The sequence below is a fragment of the Triticum dicoccoides genome, chromosome 4A (assembly GCF_002162155.2).
Source record: "Triticum dicoccoides isolate Atlit2015 ecotype Zavitan chromosome 4A, WEW_v2.0, whole genome shotgun sequence".
Lineage (NCBI taxonomy): Eukaryota > Viridiplantae > Streptophyta > Magnoliopsida > Poales > Poaceae > Triticum > Triticum dicoccoides.
This window is the reverse complement of record NC_041386.1, coordinates 101,595,258-101,617,070: the sequence shown is the minus strand read 5'-3', so window position 1 is coordinate 101,617,070 and position 21,813 is coordinate 101,595,258. Positions and strand designations below refer to the sequence as shown.

Here is a 21,813-nt window from a genome sequence, read left to right as displayed (position 1 = left end):
TAATGAAGATGGTTGTGTGATCATAAAGGGGTATTCTTCTTTTCGAAAAAAACTTACTCCATTTTTAAATATTTGTCTTTTTAAATATTTCAACAAGTGACTATATACAAAACAAAATGAGTGAATCTACATTCTAAAATATGTATATAAATTCGTATGTGATAGTTCATTAAAATCTCTAAAACGTTAAATATTTAGAAATGGATGAAGTATATTTTACTTCCTCCGTCTTAAATAAGTGTTTCAAACTTAATAAATTTTGTACTAACTTAGTATAAAATTAAGACACTTATCTTGAGATGGAGAGAGAGTATTAGTTAAGATTAGGATTAAAATATGATTTGAAATTGAGGTGACTATTAAATCCGGACGGATGTTTTCTCCTTGACTAAAGTTAAATCCGGACGGATGTACTACTGGGCAGAGTAGGGATCCGTATTAAAAATGGGCAGGCATTGTGGACTCGTGGCAAACTGGTAAGCGTCGTGGACCCGTGGCAAGCGCCTGAAAGGTCCAGACTGCGGCGCGACAGCCGCGCACGCGGGGAACCATGCAACACGACGTGTGGATTCCGTGGAGGCATGCCTGGTGCCCCGTCCAGTCCATCCCCTCAGGCAGAGACAGCTCCGTTACACTCTCCGGCCGGGGCCTGCCCGTCGTAAACGGCGACCATCCGCATGTTAACGCCACCCTGCACCGCCCCAACCCGCCGCCTATATAAACACCGGGACGTCCAAGCTCACCATTTCTCCATCACGCTTCCCCACTCTGCTCCGCTCTGCTCACCGCTCAGGATCGCAACTCCGCCCAATTCCTGCCACCCAACCGGCCGATAGAAATACTCTCTTGATTCAGTTTCGTCGGGGTTTTGTTTAAGCTCGATTCGCCCCTTCTACAACTCCGAGTCAGTCCGCCGATGGCGCACGACCTGCAGGACGACTTGGAGTTCGTCGCCGCCGGCCACGATTACGACGACTTCGAGTTCGACGATGCCGGCGGCAACGGGCTCCGAACCTCCGGCGGCGCTTCCCAATACCAGCTGGTATGATGCCGGGCTCCTCTTTGGTTCACTGCCTAATCTGAGCAGCACAATCACCTGCTAGCTAGAACGACAGAGGAAAAACTACACAAATTTCTTCTCTACTAGTAGGAGCGATGCTGTACGCCTAGCGCTGTGAAGGTGTTGAAAGATCTAACAGTTTTTTCCTTTTCCGATCGTAGAATACTGAGATGAACGACACTTCAGCCTTGGAGTACAGACAAGGGAAGGACATGCAGGAGATACCCTGGGAGAGATTGAACTACAGCAGGGATCAGTACCGTCAGATGAGGCTAAAACAGTACAAGAACTACCAGAGCCTCGCTAGGCCGCGGGATGCACTGGCAAAGGTGAGAAGATGCACTGCTCACTTTTTGTGTGTAAATTATGTTATCTTCAATAGCTGTCACTTTATTAGTCTTTTTAGCAGTTAAGCAACAGCTGGTTTATCATTTGTGTTAGTCAGGTATGGTCTTTTTTGTCTTCTATACAGTATTTGACTAGCAAAACATGTATTACACGGCAAAAAAATATGTTTATAGATTCGTCGTTGAATAAAGTTTGTAAACATAGTATTTCTTATGGAACATTACACATGTTATGTTAGTCAAATTTAGACCTTAACATCCGTGTCGGCTAACAAACCCGGATGGAGTTCTCGCAAAAAAAAAAAACTCGGATGGAGGGATTCTTTTTTCAAGCAACTGCCTTTTCATCAGAAAGAAGAGAATTGACTAGTTTATAGTTCATGAGGGAAATTGACCATCATAAAACCATCATTTTGTTTATAGGAATGCCAACGAGCGGAGACAAGAGACGCCTTCTACGATTTTCACTTGAATACAAGACATGTCAAGCCAACAATAGTGCACTTTCAGGTACCAATCTCTTTCAGGCCTTGGCACTCACATGCATATGACTACTTGACACCCGCATAAAGTTGTTGCGAGATTGATTTAACCTATTTCCTTTGTATTTTCACCACAAATTATTTATGTTTGTTCGCATGGACAAACTGACATCGATTTGGAAAATTGGTACAACTTTGTACTGAAGTTGTACTAAATCAGCACAAGTAATATGGATCGGATCGCAGGGAGTACTAGTATTTGCTAACTTACCAGTCACCACACTGTTCATAAATTATGAAATCTTGTCATGCATGGCGCGCCTCTTCTGTTTCCATGCTCGCCTTCGTGTGTAGCTATTGTACTTGCCGAAAGTAGCTCTGTCAGGGAATTCTTTGGTCTGTTAACAGGGATGATTAACCTGATTAACACTGTTTCATGGGTAAACGTTTTTTATTCCTCGTCACTGTTAGGGTATGTTTGGTCATCTGGCCTATAGGTAGGCTGTTGGCCACGCGGACATAATTCACTTTTCCTAAATCTACAAATATCAAATTTGTACAGATCTAACCAGTACTCCTAAATGACATTGGTTCTTCACCGCAAAAAAAGGAGGAAAAATGAAACTAACAGGCTCCAACCTCAAACAACACGTGCTTGGCGTAGTATAGTTGTGTAAACAGCTCTCAATTTTTCTCACCGTTGTGCTCCGCGTTATTCATGTTTCCTCTGTGTGTATACATGCATAACATTTGTTGCAGGGCATATGGTGGGTGGGTCCTAAGATGGATCTGTAGTTTTGGTGTCAGCAATTAAACTGTGATAATAGGGCAGCTGCAATATTCGGTCCTTTCAATATCAGGTCTACAAGCAGGTGGACGAGGATCCCCAGAATGCGGCATTATCGTGAATCGCCATAGAAGATGGGTATGGTTGAAAGTTCTACGACAGGCAAAGAAGAATCTCCTTGAATTCCCTTTTGCAGGTTACACAAGAGAAGAGAAGAGGATTGATACATTACATACTGTCTTATGGTTCACTGTTACTCCCTCTGTAAAGAAATATAAGAGAAGTGATCTAAACCCTCTTATATTTATGTACAGAGGGAGTACTATTGAATACTATATTTTTGTTGGATGATACCTAATGCTATGAAAATGGTGCGCAAATGGATCTCCTTGTTACGACTTATGTATATTATATGGCAGGCCTTGACCTTGTAAGGCCTCTTTGATTCAAAGGATTTCATACAATTTTTCGAGGACTGGATACTATGTTGGTTGGTTGATTCGTAAGATTGAATCCTATAGATTTTTTTTATTAAGGAAACATTTGTAATACATTTCATAGGAAATCTAGCATCCACTCCAACCTCTTGAAAAAAAAACTTTATTTTTCCTGATGCAATCAAACTAACTCAAATCGTGTAGGATTCGAGTGGGCATGACATTCCATTACCGTGTTCTTCCTATTCCTGGGTTTTTACAATCCTGCGAACCAGAGAGGTCCTTAACTGTTCTGGTGCGCTAATGCGTATGAACTGACTGGTTTACCTGGAGTTTTTTAATCAATTTACCTCGAGTCTTGAGTCTGGGTTCAGACTAACAACTTATATGAACTTTGGTTGCAGAACTCTAGCTCCATACTAACCTGAAGGAGATCTAGATTAACAGTAGCATCACATAGTTGTAATTACCCGAGTGAATTTTAACAGAAGCTTACTGTTGTGTCCTCCATCGGCGTTCTTGTTTGTTATCGTAGAATTTAGTGCGGTAGCAACCACTGACTAGAATGGCACTCATTTTTTTAGGGTTGGAAACTTGGAATGGCACTCATTTGCATCATTCTATTTCTGCAGAGTTTTAAGAATAATTCTGGTACAGATGCACTGACCGTATACTTTTCCACGTGCAGCTGAGGAACCTCCTGTGGGCTACGTCCAAGCATGATGTGTACGTGACACAGAACTATTCTGTGATGCATTGGTCATCCCTACTCCGGAGAGGAAAAGAAGTGCCCAATGTGGCAGGCCCAAATCAGGTGATCTACCACAGAGCGATGTGATAGTCCTGGATCGTCGGAATGTCGATCAATCTCTGATCCACTGTGCGACCACACTGTGCAGGATATGCGGGGAGGTCGGCCCTTGTCAAGGGTGCAGATCAGCACCATGATGGTGAAAGACAACCTCCTGGCGGCTGGTGGTTTCCATGGGGAGTTGATATGCAAGGTAAGGAGGTGTAGGCACGCAGTGCAGACCTGTGGATGTTGTTCCTTCTGGATCTTCTTGTCTAAGCTGACGATTGTGTGTTTGTGTCAGTATGTTGATCAACCCGGAGTGGCGTTCTGTACCAACCTGGCCGGCAACAAGAAGTCCATCACCAACGCCGTCGAGATCTACAAATCACCAAAGTGAGCAAACACATTATATACAGCACCAATTTATGTTCCGAATGCAAAATGATTTGCTAACGGAGTTCGTCACGTATCGTCTCGTTGCACAGTGGCTCCACCCGGGTGATGGCTGCCAACAACGACTGCGTCGTCAGAACTTTTGACACGGAGAAGTACAGCCTGCTCACCCAGTTCCCCTTTGCGTGGTCCGTCAACGTGAGTACCCTGCGCTGCTTCTGGTGGTAGGCCTGCGGTGTTCTCTGCCGGTCTTGGTTGCTCATGCCATATGCTTCATGGTGCAGAACATGTCCGTCAGCCCCGACGGGAAGCTGCTCGCGGTGCTCGGTGATAGCTCCGACTGCCTCATCGCCGATTCAGGCTCCGGCAAGGTAAACAGAGAAGATGTGCTACGATTCGGCTCGAACTTCTGTACAATGGCTGCTCACCGTGGTGGCGTTGGGTCAGGAAATCGCGAGCCTGCGCGGGCACGCGGACTACTCGTTCGCGTCGGCGTGGCACCCGGACGGGCGCGTGCTGGCCACGGGCAACCAGGACAGGACGTGCCGGCTGTGGGACGTGCGCAACCCGTCCGAGGCGTTCGCGGTGCTGGAGGGGAGGATCGGCGCCGTCAGGGGGCTCAGGTTCTCGCCGGACGGCCGCTTCCTGGCCGCGGCGGAGCCGGCGGACTTCGTCCGCGTCTACGACGTGGCGGCCGGGTACGCCCGCGCGCAGGAGATCGATCTGTTCGGGGAGATCGCCGGCGTGTCCTTCAGCCCCGACGACGGCGCGGAGGCGCTGTTCGTGGGCGTCGCCGACCGTACGTACGGCAGCCTGCTCGAGTTCCGCAGGAGGCACCGTCACGCCTACCTCGACTGCTACCTGTGAAGTGTACGGCGTATTTCGCGTGCCAATCTTGTGCTACTGCTACTTCCTTTTTCACTGCTATATATGCTTGAGAGTAGGGTAGAGCAAAGTGCGTCCCGTGTTTCGACATTTTTCTGCATCGAAATCACAGGTGACTGTATATGTTCGACAGGGGGTTCGCATCCTCGACTGCCTCGTCATATATTGAGTTCTGTGCACTTTTCTACCGAGTGAAGTCTGTTTATATATTGAGTTCTATGCACTTTTCTACCGAGTGAAGTCTGTTTTGAACCTGAGGACATAAAGCACGACGCAAAAGAAATGAACCCCGATGTTAAATCCTTGAAGTCCATACCCTGAAGTTTTTGATCCCAGTTGTAATCACCCTTATTACTAGTGTATAATAGTCCATTCGTTTCAAAATATAATGTGTTCTCGGCTCTCGGAAACCGACTGCGTTGGAAGCAAAAATTATATATGATATAATTTTTGCTTCTGTTGTAGTCGGTCTCGTTGATTAAATTTATGGTCAAAATTAAACCTTGAAAACGTGGACGCATTATATTTTAAAACGAAAAGAGTAAGTAAATACAATGTACTTAAAGAAGAATTCAATACACAGTATACTTGATCTGTGTGTGCAAGTATAAGTGTCTGATCTGTTTTTTTATCTGACAGTGAGTTGTTCAAAAACTGTGTGCTGGCTTTTGTGTACCAGAGCATAGTTTGTAGATCGAATAAAATAATAAGGGCATTTTGAACAATATAATAAGGGCATTTTTAACCGATCGCATATCCGTCCGTAAGGGAGTATAAACTCAGTTTTACTCCTCTACACTGCATCTAACCGAAGTACTAAACCGAGTAGAGGAGGATAAATTTTACTCTGGCGCCTATCCATCCCTTAGTTTTCTTCGCGCAAATGCCTCTTTGTAGCCGATCGGTGACTCACGTGAAGTTTCCTTGTCGAGGGTGGCGACCTCGTCGATGATCTTGCCATCTCAACACAAGTTGAGATGCCTTGCGCTGGACTGCAGCAACAGGGCATGGCAAGGCGAGCAACTGTGCCGGCCGCGTTGGTCATCATCGATACTAGCCGTGGAGGAGACGAGCAGGGTGATGGCTAGCAGAAGACCCAAACCGGTCTGGAACCAGTCTTTCTGCCTGCACTCCATTATCGCCAAGCCCCCCGCGGCGTTCCATGCCGTGATGCGCTAGGCGTTGCAGGCTATGTGCTGCCGTGGCCACCCCTGTCACGTTGGGATGCTGCTGCTACGGCGGCCAGCATACTGCTACGAACAGTAAGGAGTACAGCGCCGGTGCTGCTTCTCTGCCCGCGTTGCTCGAAGGTACCATGTGTTCCTCTGATTTTTGTGTGTTGTGTGTGTGTCCGAGGTGTGTTGTGTGTGTCCGAGTCTTGTTGCTCCTGTGCCGTGAATTTGGTTTGAATCATGTTGCTTCTGTGTTGTGAATTGGCTGAATCTTGTGTGTTGTCTGTCTGAATCTTGTTACTCCGAGGCGCCGTGTGTTTATCTGAATCTTGTGTGTTGTATGTCTGAATCTTGTGTCATGTGTGTCTAAATCTTGTCGCTTTGAGGTGACATCTGTTCCTCTGAATCGTGTGTGATGTGTGTGTCTGAATTTTGTTGCTCACTGATACGTCTCCAACGTATTTATAATTTTTAATTGTTTCATGCTGTTGTATGATCAATCTTGGATATTTTATAACCATTTTATAGTCATTATATATCTTTTTTACTAACCTATTGACATAGTGTCAAGTATCAGTTGCTGTTTTCTGCATGTTTTTTACATCGCGGAAAATCAATACCAAACGGAATCCAAACGTAGCAAAACATTTAGTGGATTTTTTAGGATCAGAAGACAACCAATGGACCGAAGAAGCATCTGGGGGCTGCTCTAAGGGGAGCACATGGTGGGTTGTGCCCACCTTGGGTGCCCTCTGAACCGTCTCTTTACTCTATAAATACCGCAATATTTCAGAAACCTTAGAGGAGTCAACAAAAATTAATTCCAGCTATCGCAGAGTCCAGAACCACCAGATCTAATCTAGACACCATCACGGAGGGGTTCACCACTTTCATTGGTGCCTCTCCAATGATGCGTGAGTAGTTCTTTATAGACCTTCGGGTCCGTAGTTAGTAGCTAGATGGCTTCCTTTCTCTCGTTTGATTCTCAATACAATGGTCTATTGGATATCCATATGATGTAACTCTTTTTGCGGTGTGTTTGTTGGGATCCGATGAACTTTGAGTATATGATCAGATCTATCTCTTTTTATCCATGAAATTTATTTGAGTTTCTTTGATCTCTTATATGCATGATTGCCCATAGCATCGTATTTCTTCTTCGATATTTAGGTTTTGTTTGGCCAACTTGATCTATTTATCTTGCAATGGGAAGAGGTGCTTTCTAGTGGGTTCGATCTTACGGTGCTTGATCCCAGTGATAGAAGGGGAACCGACATGTTTGTATCATTGCTACTAAGGATAAAACGACGGGGTCTGTTTCTACATAAATAGATCTTGTCTACATCATGCCATCGTTTTATTGCATTACTCTGTTTCTCCATGAACTTAATACACTAGATGCATGCTGGATAGCGGTCGATGTGTGGAGTAATAGTAGTAGATGCAGGCAGGATCGCTCTACTAATCTTGGTGATGCCTATATAATGATCATTGCCTGGATATCGTCATGATTATTTGAAGTTCTATCAATTGCCTAGCAGTAATTTGTTTACCCATCGTTTGCTACTTTTCTCGAGAGAAGCCATTAGTGAAACCTACGGCTCCCGGGTCTCTTTCTCATATTATTCGCCCCTATGATCTATTTTCCTTACTTTTATTTTTAGATCTATAACCCAAATATACAAAAATACCTTGTTGTAATTTATTCTTATTTATTTTATTTGGCATTCGATCTATCAATCTACTACAATTTATTCACGCCCGTTTGCCAATTTCTGGCGTCGTTACCCGAAAGGGATTGACAACCCCTTTAATATGTCGGGTTGCGATATTTGTTATTTGTGTGCAGGAGTCGTTTACGTATTGTTGCTTGGTTCTGCTACTGGTTCGATAACCCTGGTTTCATCACTGAGGGAAATACCTACCGTCGCTGTGCTGCATCATCCCTTCCTCTTTGGAGAAATACCGACGTAGCTTCAAGCCGCATCAAAAGGAATTTCTGACGCCGTTGCCGGGGAGGATCTTCAACATCTACCAGGTTCCTAATCACAAATCTCATCTCATCGCAATTTACATTATTTGTCATTTGCCTCTCATTTTTCTCTCCCCCACTTCACAAAAATTTGCCGTTTTATTCGCCTTCTTTTTCGTTCGCCATTTTCTTGTCAGATCTGTTTTTGAGTGCAATATTGTTGTATAGTCATCATGGCTCAAGAGAACACCAAGTTGTGATTTCTCAAATACCAACAACAATGATTTTATTGGCACTCCGATTGCTCCCACCACTAGTGCGGAGTCTTGTGATATTAATACTGCTTTGTTGAATCTTGTTATGAAAAATCAATTTTCTGGTACTCCTAATGAGGATGCCGCGTCCCATCTTAATACCTTCGTGGAATTATGCGATATGCAAAAGAAAAAAGATGTGGACAATGATATTGTGAAGATGAAATTATTTCCTTTTCTTTGCGTGATTCTGCAAAATTTGGTTTTCTTCTTTGCCTCGTAATAGTATCGATTCTTGGAATAAGTGCAAAGACGCTTTTATCACTAAGTATTTTCCGCCCACAAAAAATATTTACCTTAGAACCCAGATCATGAATTTCAAGCAACTTGAACATGAGCATGTTGCATAATTTTGGGATAGGATGAGAATGATGCTAAGTAATTGACCAACTCATGGGTTAAATTGTTGGATGATCATACAAAATTTTTATTTGGGGTTGAATTTTGTTTCTCGTAATATTTTAGACTCTGCCGCGGGTGGTTCTTTTATGAAAATTACTTTGGTAGAAGCCACAAAATTGCTTAATAATATCATGCCAAATTATTCACAATGGCATACCGAAAGAGCTCCTACTAGTAAAAATTGAAGAAGGAGCTCTTTCGGTATGCCATTGTGAAAATTACACTACCATAATTCTTTAATATTATTCTCAACACTACCATAGAAGAAAAGTTGAAGATTGATGATTTGTCTAGAAGTGTTGATAGAATTTCTCATGATGTAGAAAATCTTAAGATGAAATTTTTTGTGCCTAAAGTTGAGGAATCAATTAAAGCTCCTTATGTTTTTATGGATGAAAGTAAGAAAAGAACCGCTATGCTTAGAGCTAGAAGAGATTTTTTTAGAAAAAAATGTTTTCTAGTGATTACTTTCGTAAAAGTGACGAGGATCTTAAAATGATTGGTGTTTCTTCTATTGATTCCTTGTTTAATAAAGTTAAGATTGATGAAAAAGGGACTGGCGAAGAGTCAACTTTATCTAGAAGGCGTCCCGATAATTCAGAGGGTGCAAATCTTGTTGAGAAAAATGATAAAAGTGGGTTTGAAGAGGTCAAAACTTTAACTAATGATGTACCCACTCTTTTGGATTACAAAGACTTTAATTATGATAGTTGATCTTTAACTGATTGTATTTCTTTGTTGCAATCCATGATAAATTCACCTCATTCTTATGAACAAAATAAAGTTTTCACTAAACATATTGTCGATGCTATGATAAAAGCTTTAGAAGAAAAGTTGGAATTAGAAGTTTCAATTCCTAGAAAATTACATAATGAATGGGAACCTACTATCAAAGTCAAGATAAAAAATTATGAGTGTTTTGCTTTGTGTGACTTAGGTGCTGGTGTTTCTACAATTTCGAAATCTTTATGTGATGTGCTTGGTCTTACCGATATTGAAGAATGCTCTTTAAATTTGCACTTGGCGGATTCTACTATTAAAAAGCCTATGGGAAGAAATAATGATGTTCTTATTCTTGCAAATAGGAATTATGTGTCCATAAATTTGATTGGTCTTGATATTGATTGCAATCCGTCTTGTCCAATTATTCTTGGTAGACCGTTTTTACGCACTATCGGTGCCGTGATTGATATGAAAGAAGGCAATATTAAGTTCTAATTTTCACTAAGAAAGGGTATGAAACATTTTCGTAGAACAAAAATTAGGCCACCATATGAATCAATCATGAGGGCATCTTATGAATCTCAGAACAAAGATAACAAAACTTAAATCATTGCTTTATTCCTAGCTAAGGGCGTAAAACTATAGCGCTTGTTGGGAGGCAACCCAATGAATAAAATTTATTTTTGCTTTTTGCTTTTTGTTCTTGAGCGTTAGCACAATTATGCTATTGTTATGATTGTGTTTTCTATGTTTTAATTAGTGTTCGTGCCAAGTAAAGCCTTTAGGATCTTTTTGGGTGATAGTTGTTTGATCTTGCTGAAAAACAGAAATTTTTACGCTCACGAAAACAATTTTCATTTCTAACCAAAGAGCGATAAAATACAAATTCTTGTAGCAGACGATTAATATGCAAATTTCCCAGGTCGTCTTAATTTTTCAGTTTTTGAAGTTACGACACTCCACCACAAGCAGTAACAAACTCTCGCCCGCACACGTGATATACACGAAATAGAGGATTTGAACCTTGCGGCTCAGCACAAGAAAACTAATCTCAAAGATGGTACTCACGCGCGAAACAATTTTTACAAAAAAACCGCAACACAGAGATTTTCTAAAGATGATACAGGTGTCTACTCTTGAAAACACAGTGTCTATTTATAAGAATAATCTGCCTTTACATGATCGCATCCTCTACTACTTATAGCTGCTCCGACTAATCAACTTGACCCTCACGTAGAATTAATCTATCCCTACATGCAACGCACAAGTCAAAAGGAAACTAAGACTATAATCTATTCTGGACTCTATACTATATTTAATTAGTTGCCTTTTACATGTCGGCAATAAACACCATGTATTTTTCTTCACTGTAGGTGGACCCCATTCAAGTCCTTGAGAGATAGATGACCATGCACATCTCCTTCCTGCACATGTTTCTTGTGTGGTAAAAATAGGAACATAAATCCTTCTTTAAATCTTTCTTTAACTCCTTTTATACCTCCAAGTAAATAGCCATAATTCTTGGTTGCATGCACCGACTGAATTTTGCCTCCTACAATTGGAACAGAATAGCATTCTAGGCTGGCTTCCATCTCATGTTTCTCTCTCTTTATTTCTTGCATCATTGTACGCATGTCAAGTCCTGAAGTACTAATAAATCTCATCTTGTCCTGAGTCTGGACATGTTTCTCCTTTTGGCCTATATTAATTATGTGTGATGCATCAACGTGCATGCAAGTATTAACTAGTGTATCCTCATCTTCATTACTTGGCCGGAGATACTCCGGTGTAGATGCTTCGTATTTTCGAACAACATCGGCTTCAGATGAAACGTCGACAACCTCAATGTTTTTATTATAGCGGGTCGTACCAGTTGTAATTGCATAAGTAAAAAAAACAAAATTATACCCTGCTACATTTAGGGGATCAGCTAGATCCGGCTAAAAGTTAGTGTAGTAAAACACTCCGGCCCCGACCACGTCCTGGTCAATGTCGTCTTCATCACCCCCATGTGCCCTCCCTGCAGGTATGGACCCCCTTTGACTCACCTTGCAGCCCTCCCCGTGCCCCTTCTCATGGCAACTCGCACCGATCCAGATCAAACCACTTCTTCCCCGGTCGCCCAAAGATCCTCTGTAGGGTCGGTGGGAGTTCGTTCTAAAGACGCCATCGAAGTTGTTACACCCTACTGGGCATGCTTTGGGCTTGAGTGTCGCCGCCAACTCGCCTAATCCACCGTGTTCTAAGGATGGCCAGCATTTCAAAGGTGTGGCTGACTGGGGGCTGCTTCAATGTCTTTTCACCGCCTTTAGCTGGCCATCCCACCACAAATGGCTTAGCTGGAGATCTCAATGATGAGGATGGATGGGTGCGTGTCCGGTCGCGCGATAGGCTGTGGCGCACGACTTTCCCCAACCCCTCTTTGGAACCTCGTCTGTCTGGGTGGATGGGGCGGATGTGCTTTCGTTGGCTCGACGACGAGCACAAGACGACTGCGTATCACAGCCCTTCAGATGCTCAAATTGCTTCCAGATTGGACACCACGACAAGACATGCGCTAACCCGCAAGCCCCGCAAGTCCCCAATCATTCTCCTGTGGGCCGCTCACCTCTGAGAGCCTCTGCCGGTCATGATCCTCCTTGCAGAAGCTTCCTCCATTGCAGCCGGCTACTGCGACTCCGCCCGGCATGTCGCGGCTCGGGGATGCAGACTCCCGCCCGGTGGCGGAGGATGTGGTCATCTCATTTTCTTCAATCTTTTCAAGAATACACATTTCAAAATTGCAACTATAGATGAGGAAAAACAACCCAGGTAGTTGAACATAAGATGGTTCAAGACTTCATCAAGAACATTGACATGGTGCTGTTCTCCGAGACTCCTCAGGTACCTTCCTGGCTGGACGTTCTCGATTCATTTCCTATGTTGCTTCTGCCCAAACTATGGAGGCGATGGCCCTTGAAGATGGTTTACTGCTAGCAAATGAGGTTGGCTGTAATCGCCTTCAAGTAGAGTCTGATTGCATGGGTGTTATAGATGCATTATCTGGAACAAGTCAGTGGTATGAACAAGCAACTCCGATTTATGCATCGTGCACGGGAATTGCTCGAGATATTGGTTTGGTTAATTTTATGGATTGTCATAGGGAAGCTAATGTAGTGGCGCACGGACTAGTTAGGTTTTGTTTCTCACGGGATGATGCCCCTAGCTTTATTCTACAATTCTTGTTGAATGATGTAAACATTTTTTGAAGTAATAAAATGCGTCATGATGGCTTTCCCTAATAAAAATGAATATTGACATGGTCTTCATCAAAAGATATTTTTCCAAAACAAAGGACTTCAAGATCATCTTAAACGTGGCTTTTTTTAGACAGAAAAGAGAATACTTTTTAAAAATTGTTTGGATTGCTTATCACAGAAAAGAGAGAATTTTTGTTGAACAAATAGAGAAGATAATTTTTAAGACTAACTTGCCGTCGGCTCAAGAAAGAACTGGAAGATACCCGATTTTTTTTTTTTTGAGAATCCACTAGAAAATACCAGATGACGATTTCATCTGCCGCAGCAGGGCCGGTTACGTTCCAGCCATAGGCCCAACGCTCCAAAAGCAGCAGTTTCTAGCACATTCCAGAATAGACAAGCACGCTCCAGACCCATCACCGGCCTTCCACCGGTACACTATAAAATCTGGCCTCCCTCACGGCCCAGGTAAAGTGAAGCAACGAAAAGAAAAGCATCCATCCCCTGAGTTTGAGAGCTTCCTAATCGCAGTTCGTCCTCGCCCAAATCGAGCAGCCATGTCGCTGATTCCCCGCGGCAACGCCTTCGACCCCTTCTCCCCTGACCTCTGGGACCCCTTCGACGGCTTCCCCTTCGGCTCCGGCGGCAGCAGCAGCCTCTTCCCCTCGTTCCCGCGCATCAGCTCCGAGACCGCGGCCTTCGCCGGCGCGCGGATCGACTGGAAGGAGACGCCCGAGGCGCACGTGTTCAAGGCGGACGTGCCGGGGCTGAAGAAGGAGGAAGTGAAGGTGGAGGTGGAGGACGGCAACGTGCTCCAGATCAGCGGCGAGCGGAACAAGGAGCAGGAGGAGAAGACTGACACCTGGCACCGCGTGGAGCGCAGCAGCGGCAAGTTCCTGCGCCGGTTCAGGCTCCCGGAGGACGCCAAGGCGGACCAGATCAAGGCGACCATGGACAACGGCGTGCTCACCGTCACCGTGCCCAAGGAGGGGGCCAAGAAGCCCGAGGTTAAGTCCATCCAGATCTCCGGCTAGGCTGCTTGAGATTAAGGTTCAGGTTCAGTTCGCTGCTGTGAGTTTCAACTCGCTCTTTTGTTCCTTTTGCTCGTGTGGATGGATTTGGGTGCGTGTTCAACGTCCGTGTCCAGAGTTATAGTCATGTAATGCAAGCATCGAGTCCAAAGTGTGATGTACTGCTGTGATCAACTTCTGTGCTGATTTGAACGAGCGAGTCACAGTTCTCTCTTAACTGCTTTTGGAACTTCGATTTTACTTCCGTGTTGAAGTCGAATGCACCTCTAATTCCGTCGACCAATCTGCCATTGCGGAGCTCCCGCAGCATGGAAACTCTGTTCTTGTGTTGTACTGTGGGCGTCCACATGTAGTGGCACGGTGAAGCTAGAAACTCTGGCAAACGCAGCAGAACTCGTACGCACCTTCGAATACATCCGAGTATTTCTTTTCAAAGAAACGGGAGAACTGCTGTGATTTCATTGAAGAAGAACGGCGTCGGGCAAGTACAGGTTAACTCAAAATGAAAACTCAAAAATGCGACTGGAGCGGGCTTTGCTCAGCCCTCCTCGTCGGCCAGTGGCCGCAGCCACAGCCTGGGTCGAACGAAATTGGGCAGCCGGCCAGAGGAGGTCGCTGCCTCGTCTCGGATGCGGATGAGTGACACCGCTACAGGAAGCTCCTTGCGCTTAAGGCCTCGTTTGACACGAAAGGTTTTGCACGAAAGGTTTTACAGCCCCGGAGTGGAGGAGCGTCCGAGGGAATTTGGTTAATCCCTCTCTTTCATCCAATCCTTTTAATTTCCTACTCATCCTTCCCTCTCATAAACTCATCTATTTGATTAAACCTCCTACAACAGTATCAAAGCAAGCGTCCAGTTTCATGGATGTCTTAGGGGATTTTCTGTACCACATGGATTGAGGGAGATTCATGAAAAACAGAAAGGATTGGCATGCTCAATCCTTATGTATCAAATGGGTTGACAAGAATTTCTGAAGATTTTGAACCTTACGGGGATTTTCCCTCCCAAACCTCCCCAAACCTCCTCCACCACATAAAGCCTAAAGATTCTTCTATTCCGTTCTAACCATATCTCCCAGTAGATCAACAGCGTAAGAGCATCTACGGCTGCCGCGGCGGACAGCAAATTTGATCCATCAAACATCCTCGCACCGCACAGTGACTGGACGGGTCTTAAATTTTATCGTTTGCAATCACAAACCCTATTTTGAAAACACCAGTTTCAGTGTAGACGACTCGTGTTAACGTCCGGGGTTGTCCATACCTAGATTTCCAATGTAGTTGTCCGTGTTGCCCCATGGGTACGAGTGTAAATGTACGTGTTTGCCCGACGGGTAGAGTGTTTAGTCTCATCTCGGAACAAGGCGATCGGTTTAAATAGCCACACAGAGTTGCCTCGGGGGTAGGAGTGTAAATGTCCATGTTGGCCCGGCGGGTAGGGTGTTTACTCCCATCTCGGAGCGAGGCGATCAGTTTAAATAGCCGCATCATTTAAGTGATAAAAATCATTCATCAGTGCACCCTTTCTAAAGGTAATTGACTGTCATATGAATTTTCTCCTCACAAAAGAAGCATTGATGGCTGCCCGACTCCTTTTTCTTCATAGGTGCAGTATGCAGTCCGACAGTGAAGGCCAAAATCCGGCGCAAGGGTAGCGGCGGAGGTAGCAGATGTCCGGCAGGGAGGAGCAAGTGAAAAGTGGTAGGTCGGAAGTGGATTTGGTCACGCTTTGTTGGGATCGAACTGTTCGTTTCGACGTAATGGACGTGCCCGGCCGCGTCCAGGTTGCCCCATATCTACCCCAGATTTGGTCTGGATATAAGGGGGTACTGGACAGTCTAGGCGTTTGAGACCGGTTTGAGGCGCTCGTTTGACTCGCTTTTTTTCACCGGTCACTGATCGAGCCATCCACCCGGTTGTTATGGAGAATTTGAGGTGCCCGGATGTAGATGTTGTAAGCGTTTTTGCGCCTTTCCATTTTTAGCATTCTGTCCTTTTGCTAAGAGCGGGTATAATAAGGTGACATAAGCATGCTATAAGGAGTAAAATATTATATCTTTACTTAGTTGGAGAAAAGAGAAGAGAAGAAAGAGAAGGAAAGCAGGTTGTAGAATAAAAGCAGGCTATAGCAATTATATCCAAGATACTTTGTGAAATTATAAGATGTGTCAACTATTAGTAAAGTAGTAGTACATTTTTAATACTCGCTATTATACAAACCGACTATTAGATTAAATGTATGACAACTCCTTATAACCGATTGTTGATTGTATTATTAACCACGCTCTATGAGCAATGAACCAATCAATGAGGGATATCTCCCTGTTCCAACCCCCAGGATAGAAAGAAGACAGGTTGGCCATCGAGGAGAAGGCCTCCAATTTTTGGCATTTTAGAATATTTACACAAACGTATTGATAGTAAGGACCGCCCTTGAATAGAATTGACAAAAGTATTGTGATGACAAGCCCGACAAGCAACATGCGTCACCTGCCACGGTAGCTAGTGGAGGCCCTGCCACCACAGTCTGTAGGAATGAAGTATGTCTACCAGAGGGGAGGGTGAATGGGAGTTTTAATTTTTTTCGGAAAAACTAAAAACTCCCAGAACCCAGCATCGGAAACAAATGAAAACAAGCTACAACGAGCTAAACTAAGTACCGAATGGAGATTAAACATACATCAAAACAAATCACATGATGGAAAAAATGTCGAACGGGAAACACGGATAACAGAGATAACCAGTGGTGCTCGATGGAGATAGGGAATTTGGTCGACCAGATCGTCCTTCTGCACAAGGACTACGTATGGTTGGAGGGGTTGTGACTTAACACGGAAGATAAACTCTCTCCACCCTATTCTCCTCGACAATCGATTCGTCAACCGATGCCGATTACTCATGGTAGATACTTGAAGGTGATCTCCGAACCTTTACAGACTTCTTCTTCGAGAACCACAATCACTCTTGGTCTCTGAAGAAATTGACACCTAATCGTCTAGAGAGTTTGCAGCTCTCAAGAGTAATAGGTGGAGCGCACTAGACTTAGATTCGAGTGATGTTGAACCACTATCTAATTCTTCAGCTCTAGGGGTTTTCTCTCGGTGGATTTTAAACTCAGATCACTCAGAGAGTGGTTTGCTCAACAAACTTCTCAGAATCAAACAGAGCAGCCACCGGACAAAGCCGGCGCGGGTGGCTATTTATAGCCGCAGCCTTCCTAGATGGGAAATGACCATTTTGAACACGCGGTCCAGCCAATGGCCAACCGACACATTCACAACATTACTTGAGGAACAAGTAGTGCTAACTCCTCGGTCTGAGACAAATCTCTCGCAGCGAAGAAGATCACAGTCTCCTGCTGGCAAGTATTTACTCGAAACACAAAGAGATTTCTCTCACAACTTTCATAGGATTTGGGTTTAGCATCCGACACCCCTCTTAATAGTACGGTGGTCCTATGACTCAATGAAAGAAGAAGAACAATGAAATAAATGCTACGTCTTCACTTCGTCTTCATTTCTCCTCGAGCACACTCATTTTCTTCGAACAGACACCGAACTAATTGCCTGAACTTTAGCAATTTTTAGGGGTCACTCTTGTTAACACCATCTTCGGTGATAACCTTTGCTGCAACGTAGGGAGATTATCTTCGTCGTTTGCATCAAACTCCTCGATCTCCCGGGGACCTGTTACTCTGTATGCACTAGCAAACACATAAGTCTCATATTGTTTATGTCAACAAACTCCAAAACATAAGGGGCCTATCATCACACCAACAATCTCCCCCTTTTTGGACGGTTGTTGACAAAACAGATAATCATCAAAGTGAAGATAGAAAAGTGAAAGAATTGATCGAACAAGAGTGAATTTGTGTTACTTGGCTTAATGATGAAATATACTCCCCCTAGATGTATGCAGGGTCAGAAATATGAGATAAAATTCTCTGCAATTCATTGAAGTATGTGGATGATTTTTCAATGATTCGCATTGATGATATATAATCCATCGAGACTATAGTGCAATCATTCATAACTTCTGATAATAATTCCACCTGCAAAACAAATGCTTCGAGAGAAATAGTGCAGCAGGCAGGGTTATTAATATTACAGCACATAAGTTTTACATCAAAGCACATATAGTCTTTAAGGCATAGAGCTCAAAAGTCTCATAACATCAGACCAAATAAACACAAAGACCAAATCTATTAGAGCAAATCTATCGAAACTCGATGTAATTCTCCCCCTTTTGTCAACTAGTGTCAAAAAGGTGACGAAGAACATGAGTGCAAAAGAGGTGAACTTGATTCACTCTGAGGTGTCTCCGGAAGAACTGGCCGAAGATGTTTTAGATTCAGAAGTGGCTGGTATATCTTCATCGTCAGCAACAGTAGATGTTCCTTCAAGACTGGCTTGAGGCTAAGAAGATGAAGGCACGTTAGGATCAGCTTGTTTATTCTTTCGAGACAACACATTTCCTTCAGCTGGTTTCTCGGTTGGTGAGGTAGCTTATGATTCGTCGAGCAACTTGTGCAGTTGAAACCGAAGTAAAACAGTTGTTGGCTGACGAGCTGTCAGAGGTGGAGTGATACAATCTTGAAAATTTTCATTAGAGAAACCTTGATCAATATACTCATAGAGTTCTTTGAGATCAGAGTTAAGAAGTTGTTTCTTGGAGAAGAACTTTCGAAGCAATTTCCATAGGCGCTTCTTATTTTTAGCTGTAATCATGTGCACAACTTTCATTCTATTGTTGATGGAATTCAGTTTGGCAGCCAGATGTTCTTTCTCTCGGCGATCCTCAGCTATATGCTGCAACAACAGATGTTGAGTATGCAAACTCACTTCAAGGTGTGAAGGAGGTTGACTAGTTGGTTGTCGATCATGCTGAGGGAGCCGTGGCCCATCGAATGTATTGTGATAATCTGGAGTGTTGGACACTGGTACTTTGCCCGAAGAAAAATCTTCCATGACTCACAGCGTATCACACACGGGAGGAATGCAACTTTTGTGATTGACTTTTGCCAAATATTCGGTGTGCATTGCATAATCAACCACTTTCTGAATCCAAGGCGCAAAGACTTTCATGGTTTTCGGATGTTGAGCAGAGTCCATCAGTATACGCAGAAACATGTCTTTGACATCAAAGATATATCCTTGGGGATAGCATGAATGGTGTTTCTAAGAACATGAGATATAACATTGTCGGAATTCATCCCGGCCAGAGGTCCGATGGTATAAGTGAGCATGTGGTATAGAGTCTGATTTATCAAGAGTCAAATGCTCGTGCAAGGGAGAACCATTGTAGTCACGAATTTTCTCTTGGTCCATGGTGCAACGGAAATCTTCATCGAAAATGGCATCAATGTTGTGTACTCGAATTTCAGTCTTGCCATGCTCGAACTGAGGGAAATGAAAGTGTGAGACAAAGTCTATTGCAGAGTATTTTCTATGTTTCCCCTCGGTTATCCATTCCATGATCCACTTGGTGCAATCAGATTCATCACCAGAGATGTACAAAGTGGCATAGAATTGAAGTTTTATTTCTCTGTTCCATGGATGCTGAAATGCAAAGACATGTGTGAGGCCAAAATCTTCGATATCTAGCAAGACCTGATTAAAGCATCCAATGTTCTTCATAGCAGCGATGTCTGGTAACTCATGAGGAAATATCTTGCGGCTGTCATATAGGATCCGAGAGTAATATATAGCCTATTCTTGAGTCTAGAACCGAGGAGATTCCGACGTGCGAGGCTTGTTGTATGGACTCTCTTGAAAGAAAAGAGGATGAGTGTTCCGATTGTAGAGTGGCCATTTGACTCCACCGCCTATAGAGAATAAATGCAATTGTTCATGAGGATATGGGTATTTGAGCTCATCTTCAACCGAAATCACTTCATCGCCACAAACTAACGAATCTAAATGATGAGCAGAAACATATTTCACTATAGAAGGAACAACATCTGAAGTTATTTTCCCGGTATCGAGTAAAATTTGCAGTGGAGAGGGAGCACACACTTTTGCAGGTGACACTAAGCTTTATCAGGCACTGGGGACTGAAGGGGATGTTCTACGGCAGACAATTGTGGTGTAGAGGGAGGAACCAATTCATTTGGTTCGACACGAGCTGGAGACTCTTTATGCTTAGGCTGAGGAATTTCACCTTCTTCTGATACATTTGGCTGAGAAGGATTTGCTTCATGAACAGGGGAGGCCATAGGCACTGGTTCAGTTGGCCTTGGCGTTGTTGGAGCATCTGTAATTGGTTCATGAATTGGCGAGGGAATTGCAGGCTCCGGTGAGTTTTCCGTCTGTGGCACAACTTCTGGTAACTTTTCTTTCGTAGGAGGAGGAGGAGCATTCTTCTTCTTCGCAATTTTCTTCTTCTTCTTCTTCTTCTTCTTCGGCTGAGAAGATTGATCAACATGCCCTTTGACAAGATATATCATTGTAGCCAGTGGCTTGGGATTGATGATTGAGGCAGATCTTGCAAACGATTTGATCTAGATCAGAAGGAAATCTCAATCGCCTACGAATGATAGTTAAGGCAAGATTGACATCCACGTATGATTCCTCAAGTTGCTTGATGACAAACTTGGAGGTTGCAGCTTTCATACAGTTATCAAGATCATTAAGTTGGGCATGAGGTTATTGATCTCAACATAATCTTCTCTCATATCTTGAACCGGATCAGAAGCTTGAGTAACAACTTCAGGAGGGATCGGTAAAGATGCTACTTCTCCATCGAATAAGTTTTCCATAAATTTGTCGAGCTGCTCTGTATTGAACACTTGATTGAAATAATGAGGGGCATCAGAGTGGTCATCAGTCCGTGCAACAGGAGCAATTTGCATTGGATTTTGCTCAGTTGGAGGCATAGAAGCCAATGGTTGAGTCAAGGTGGGAGCAAATTTAGCAGCCTTTTCTTTCAGCACATCAGCTCGTGAAGCACTTTGCTCGACAGAAGGAGCTATGATTTTCTTCACCTTTGGTTTTGGAATTTTCTCTCCTGGCTGAGCTGTGCTTATTGGAGCATCAACCACCAAATCTTTCATGTTAATCGCCTCAGGATGAGGGGTTGTATCCACATGGTATACCATAGTGACAGTGGTACGAGGTGTTTTTCTCTTCAAAGTGATCTTCTTCGGAGGTGCTATTGGGACTGCACAAGCTCGAAGATCTGGCAGTACGGTAGAAGTAGTGATGTTCACTTGTTCGGAGAGAGTTGCATCAACTTCTTCCATTGTGAGTGGAGGATCATCTTGATCGGAGGATTCACTTTCATCATTTTTATCATCTGGTGCAACCGACCTCTTATTCGACGCGCTCTTTTTCTTCAAAGCAACAAATCTATGATCATGTTTACGCTTTGAGTGCCATTCTGATTTTCCTTCGGCCTTTTTCTTCTCAACCTCATCGTTGAGCAGTCGACGATTTTCTTCTTCGTGAGCTCGTTCTTTTTCAGCCTTCTTTGCTCTCTTTTCAGCATTCTTCAAGCGCTTGGCCTGTTCATCGGGATAGGATTCGGGAGTCTTGAGAGGTGACTCATGAGCATTCGGTGGAGGTGGCGGTCTTTCCTGGGGATCACTTGCATGGACATGGCAAATTTCATGACAGTCACCCCACGGAGGATGGAAGGCAAAGTTCTTTGCATACTGAGGATGAATCATTTCATAGTTAAACCACTTGCATACCCAGTGACGTCGAATCTTTTGCATACGCCTTCTCTTTTCTTGAGTTGTTTCTCCTGGAACAATGTTATAGTTATCATGAGAGATAT

The 21,813-nt window shown here is 43.7% G+C and overlaps 2 protein-coding genes across 3 annotated transcripts; both read left to right on the top strand.

Moving 5' to 3' along the window:
- The first annotated feature begins 739 nt into the window (after window positions 1–739).
- LOC119285232 (uncharacterized WD repeat-containing protein C2A9.03-like) lies at window positions 740–5,407 on the top strand. 2 transcript variants are annotated; one of them, XM_037564469.1, is made up of 9 exons: window positions 740–1,042; window positions 1,222–1,389; window positions 1,831–1,917; window positions 3,802–3,927; window positions 4,013–4,117; window positions 4,208–4,299; window positions 4,392–4,497; window positions 4,584–4,670; window positions 4,747–5,407. In XM_037564469.1, exons 1-9 carry the CDS (start codon window positions 917–919, stop codon window positions 5,164–5,166), a joined length of 1,317 nt encoding a protein of 438 aa, XP_037420366.1. In that variant the 5' UTR covers window positions 740–916; the 3' UTR covers window positions 5,167–5,407. The 2 variants fall into 2 exon arrangements, with proteins under 2 accessions (XP_037420366.1, XP_037420367.1); XM_037564470.1 differs by lacking the exon at window positions 740–1,042 and adding an exon at window positions 2,750–2,814 and having other exon boundaries at window positions 1,250–1,389.
- An 8,055-nt stretch (window positions 5,408–13,462) lies between these two features.
- Window positions 13,463–14,254, top strand: LOC119285231 (17.9 kDa class I heat shock protein-like). The gene has a single exon (XM_037564468.1). The coding sequence runs from the start codon at window positions 13,564–13,566 to the stop codon at window positions 14,038–14,040; it is 477 nt and encodes a 158-aa protein (XP_037420365.1). The 5' UTR covers window positions 13,463–13,563; the 3' UTR covers window positions 14,041–14,254.
- Window positions 14,255–21,813: the final 7,559 nt, after the last annotated feature.

What these genes read in the sequence shown, in the direction of transcription:
- LOC119285232 (XM_037564469.1), top strand. Translation starts at nt 917, where the DNA reads ATGGCGCACGACCTGCAGGACGACTTGGAGTTCGTCGCCGCCGGCCAC. An exon ending in ATGTGGCAGGCCCAAATCAG is followed by an intron (nt 3,928 to 4,012) that starts GTGATCTACCAC and finishes CACACTGTGCAG; the next exon opens with GATATGCGGGGAGGTCGGCC. An exon ending in GAGATCTACAAATCACCAAA is followed by an intron (nt 4,300 to 4,391) that starts GTGAGCAAACAC and finishes CTCGTTGCACAG; the next exon opens with TGGCTCCACCCGGGTGATGG.
- LOC119285231 (XM_037564468.1), top strand. Translation starts at nt 13,564, where the DNA reads ATGTCGCTGATTCCCCGCGGCAACGCCTTCGACCCCTTCTCCCCTGAC.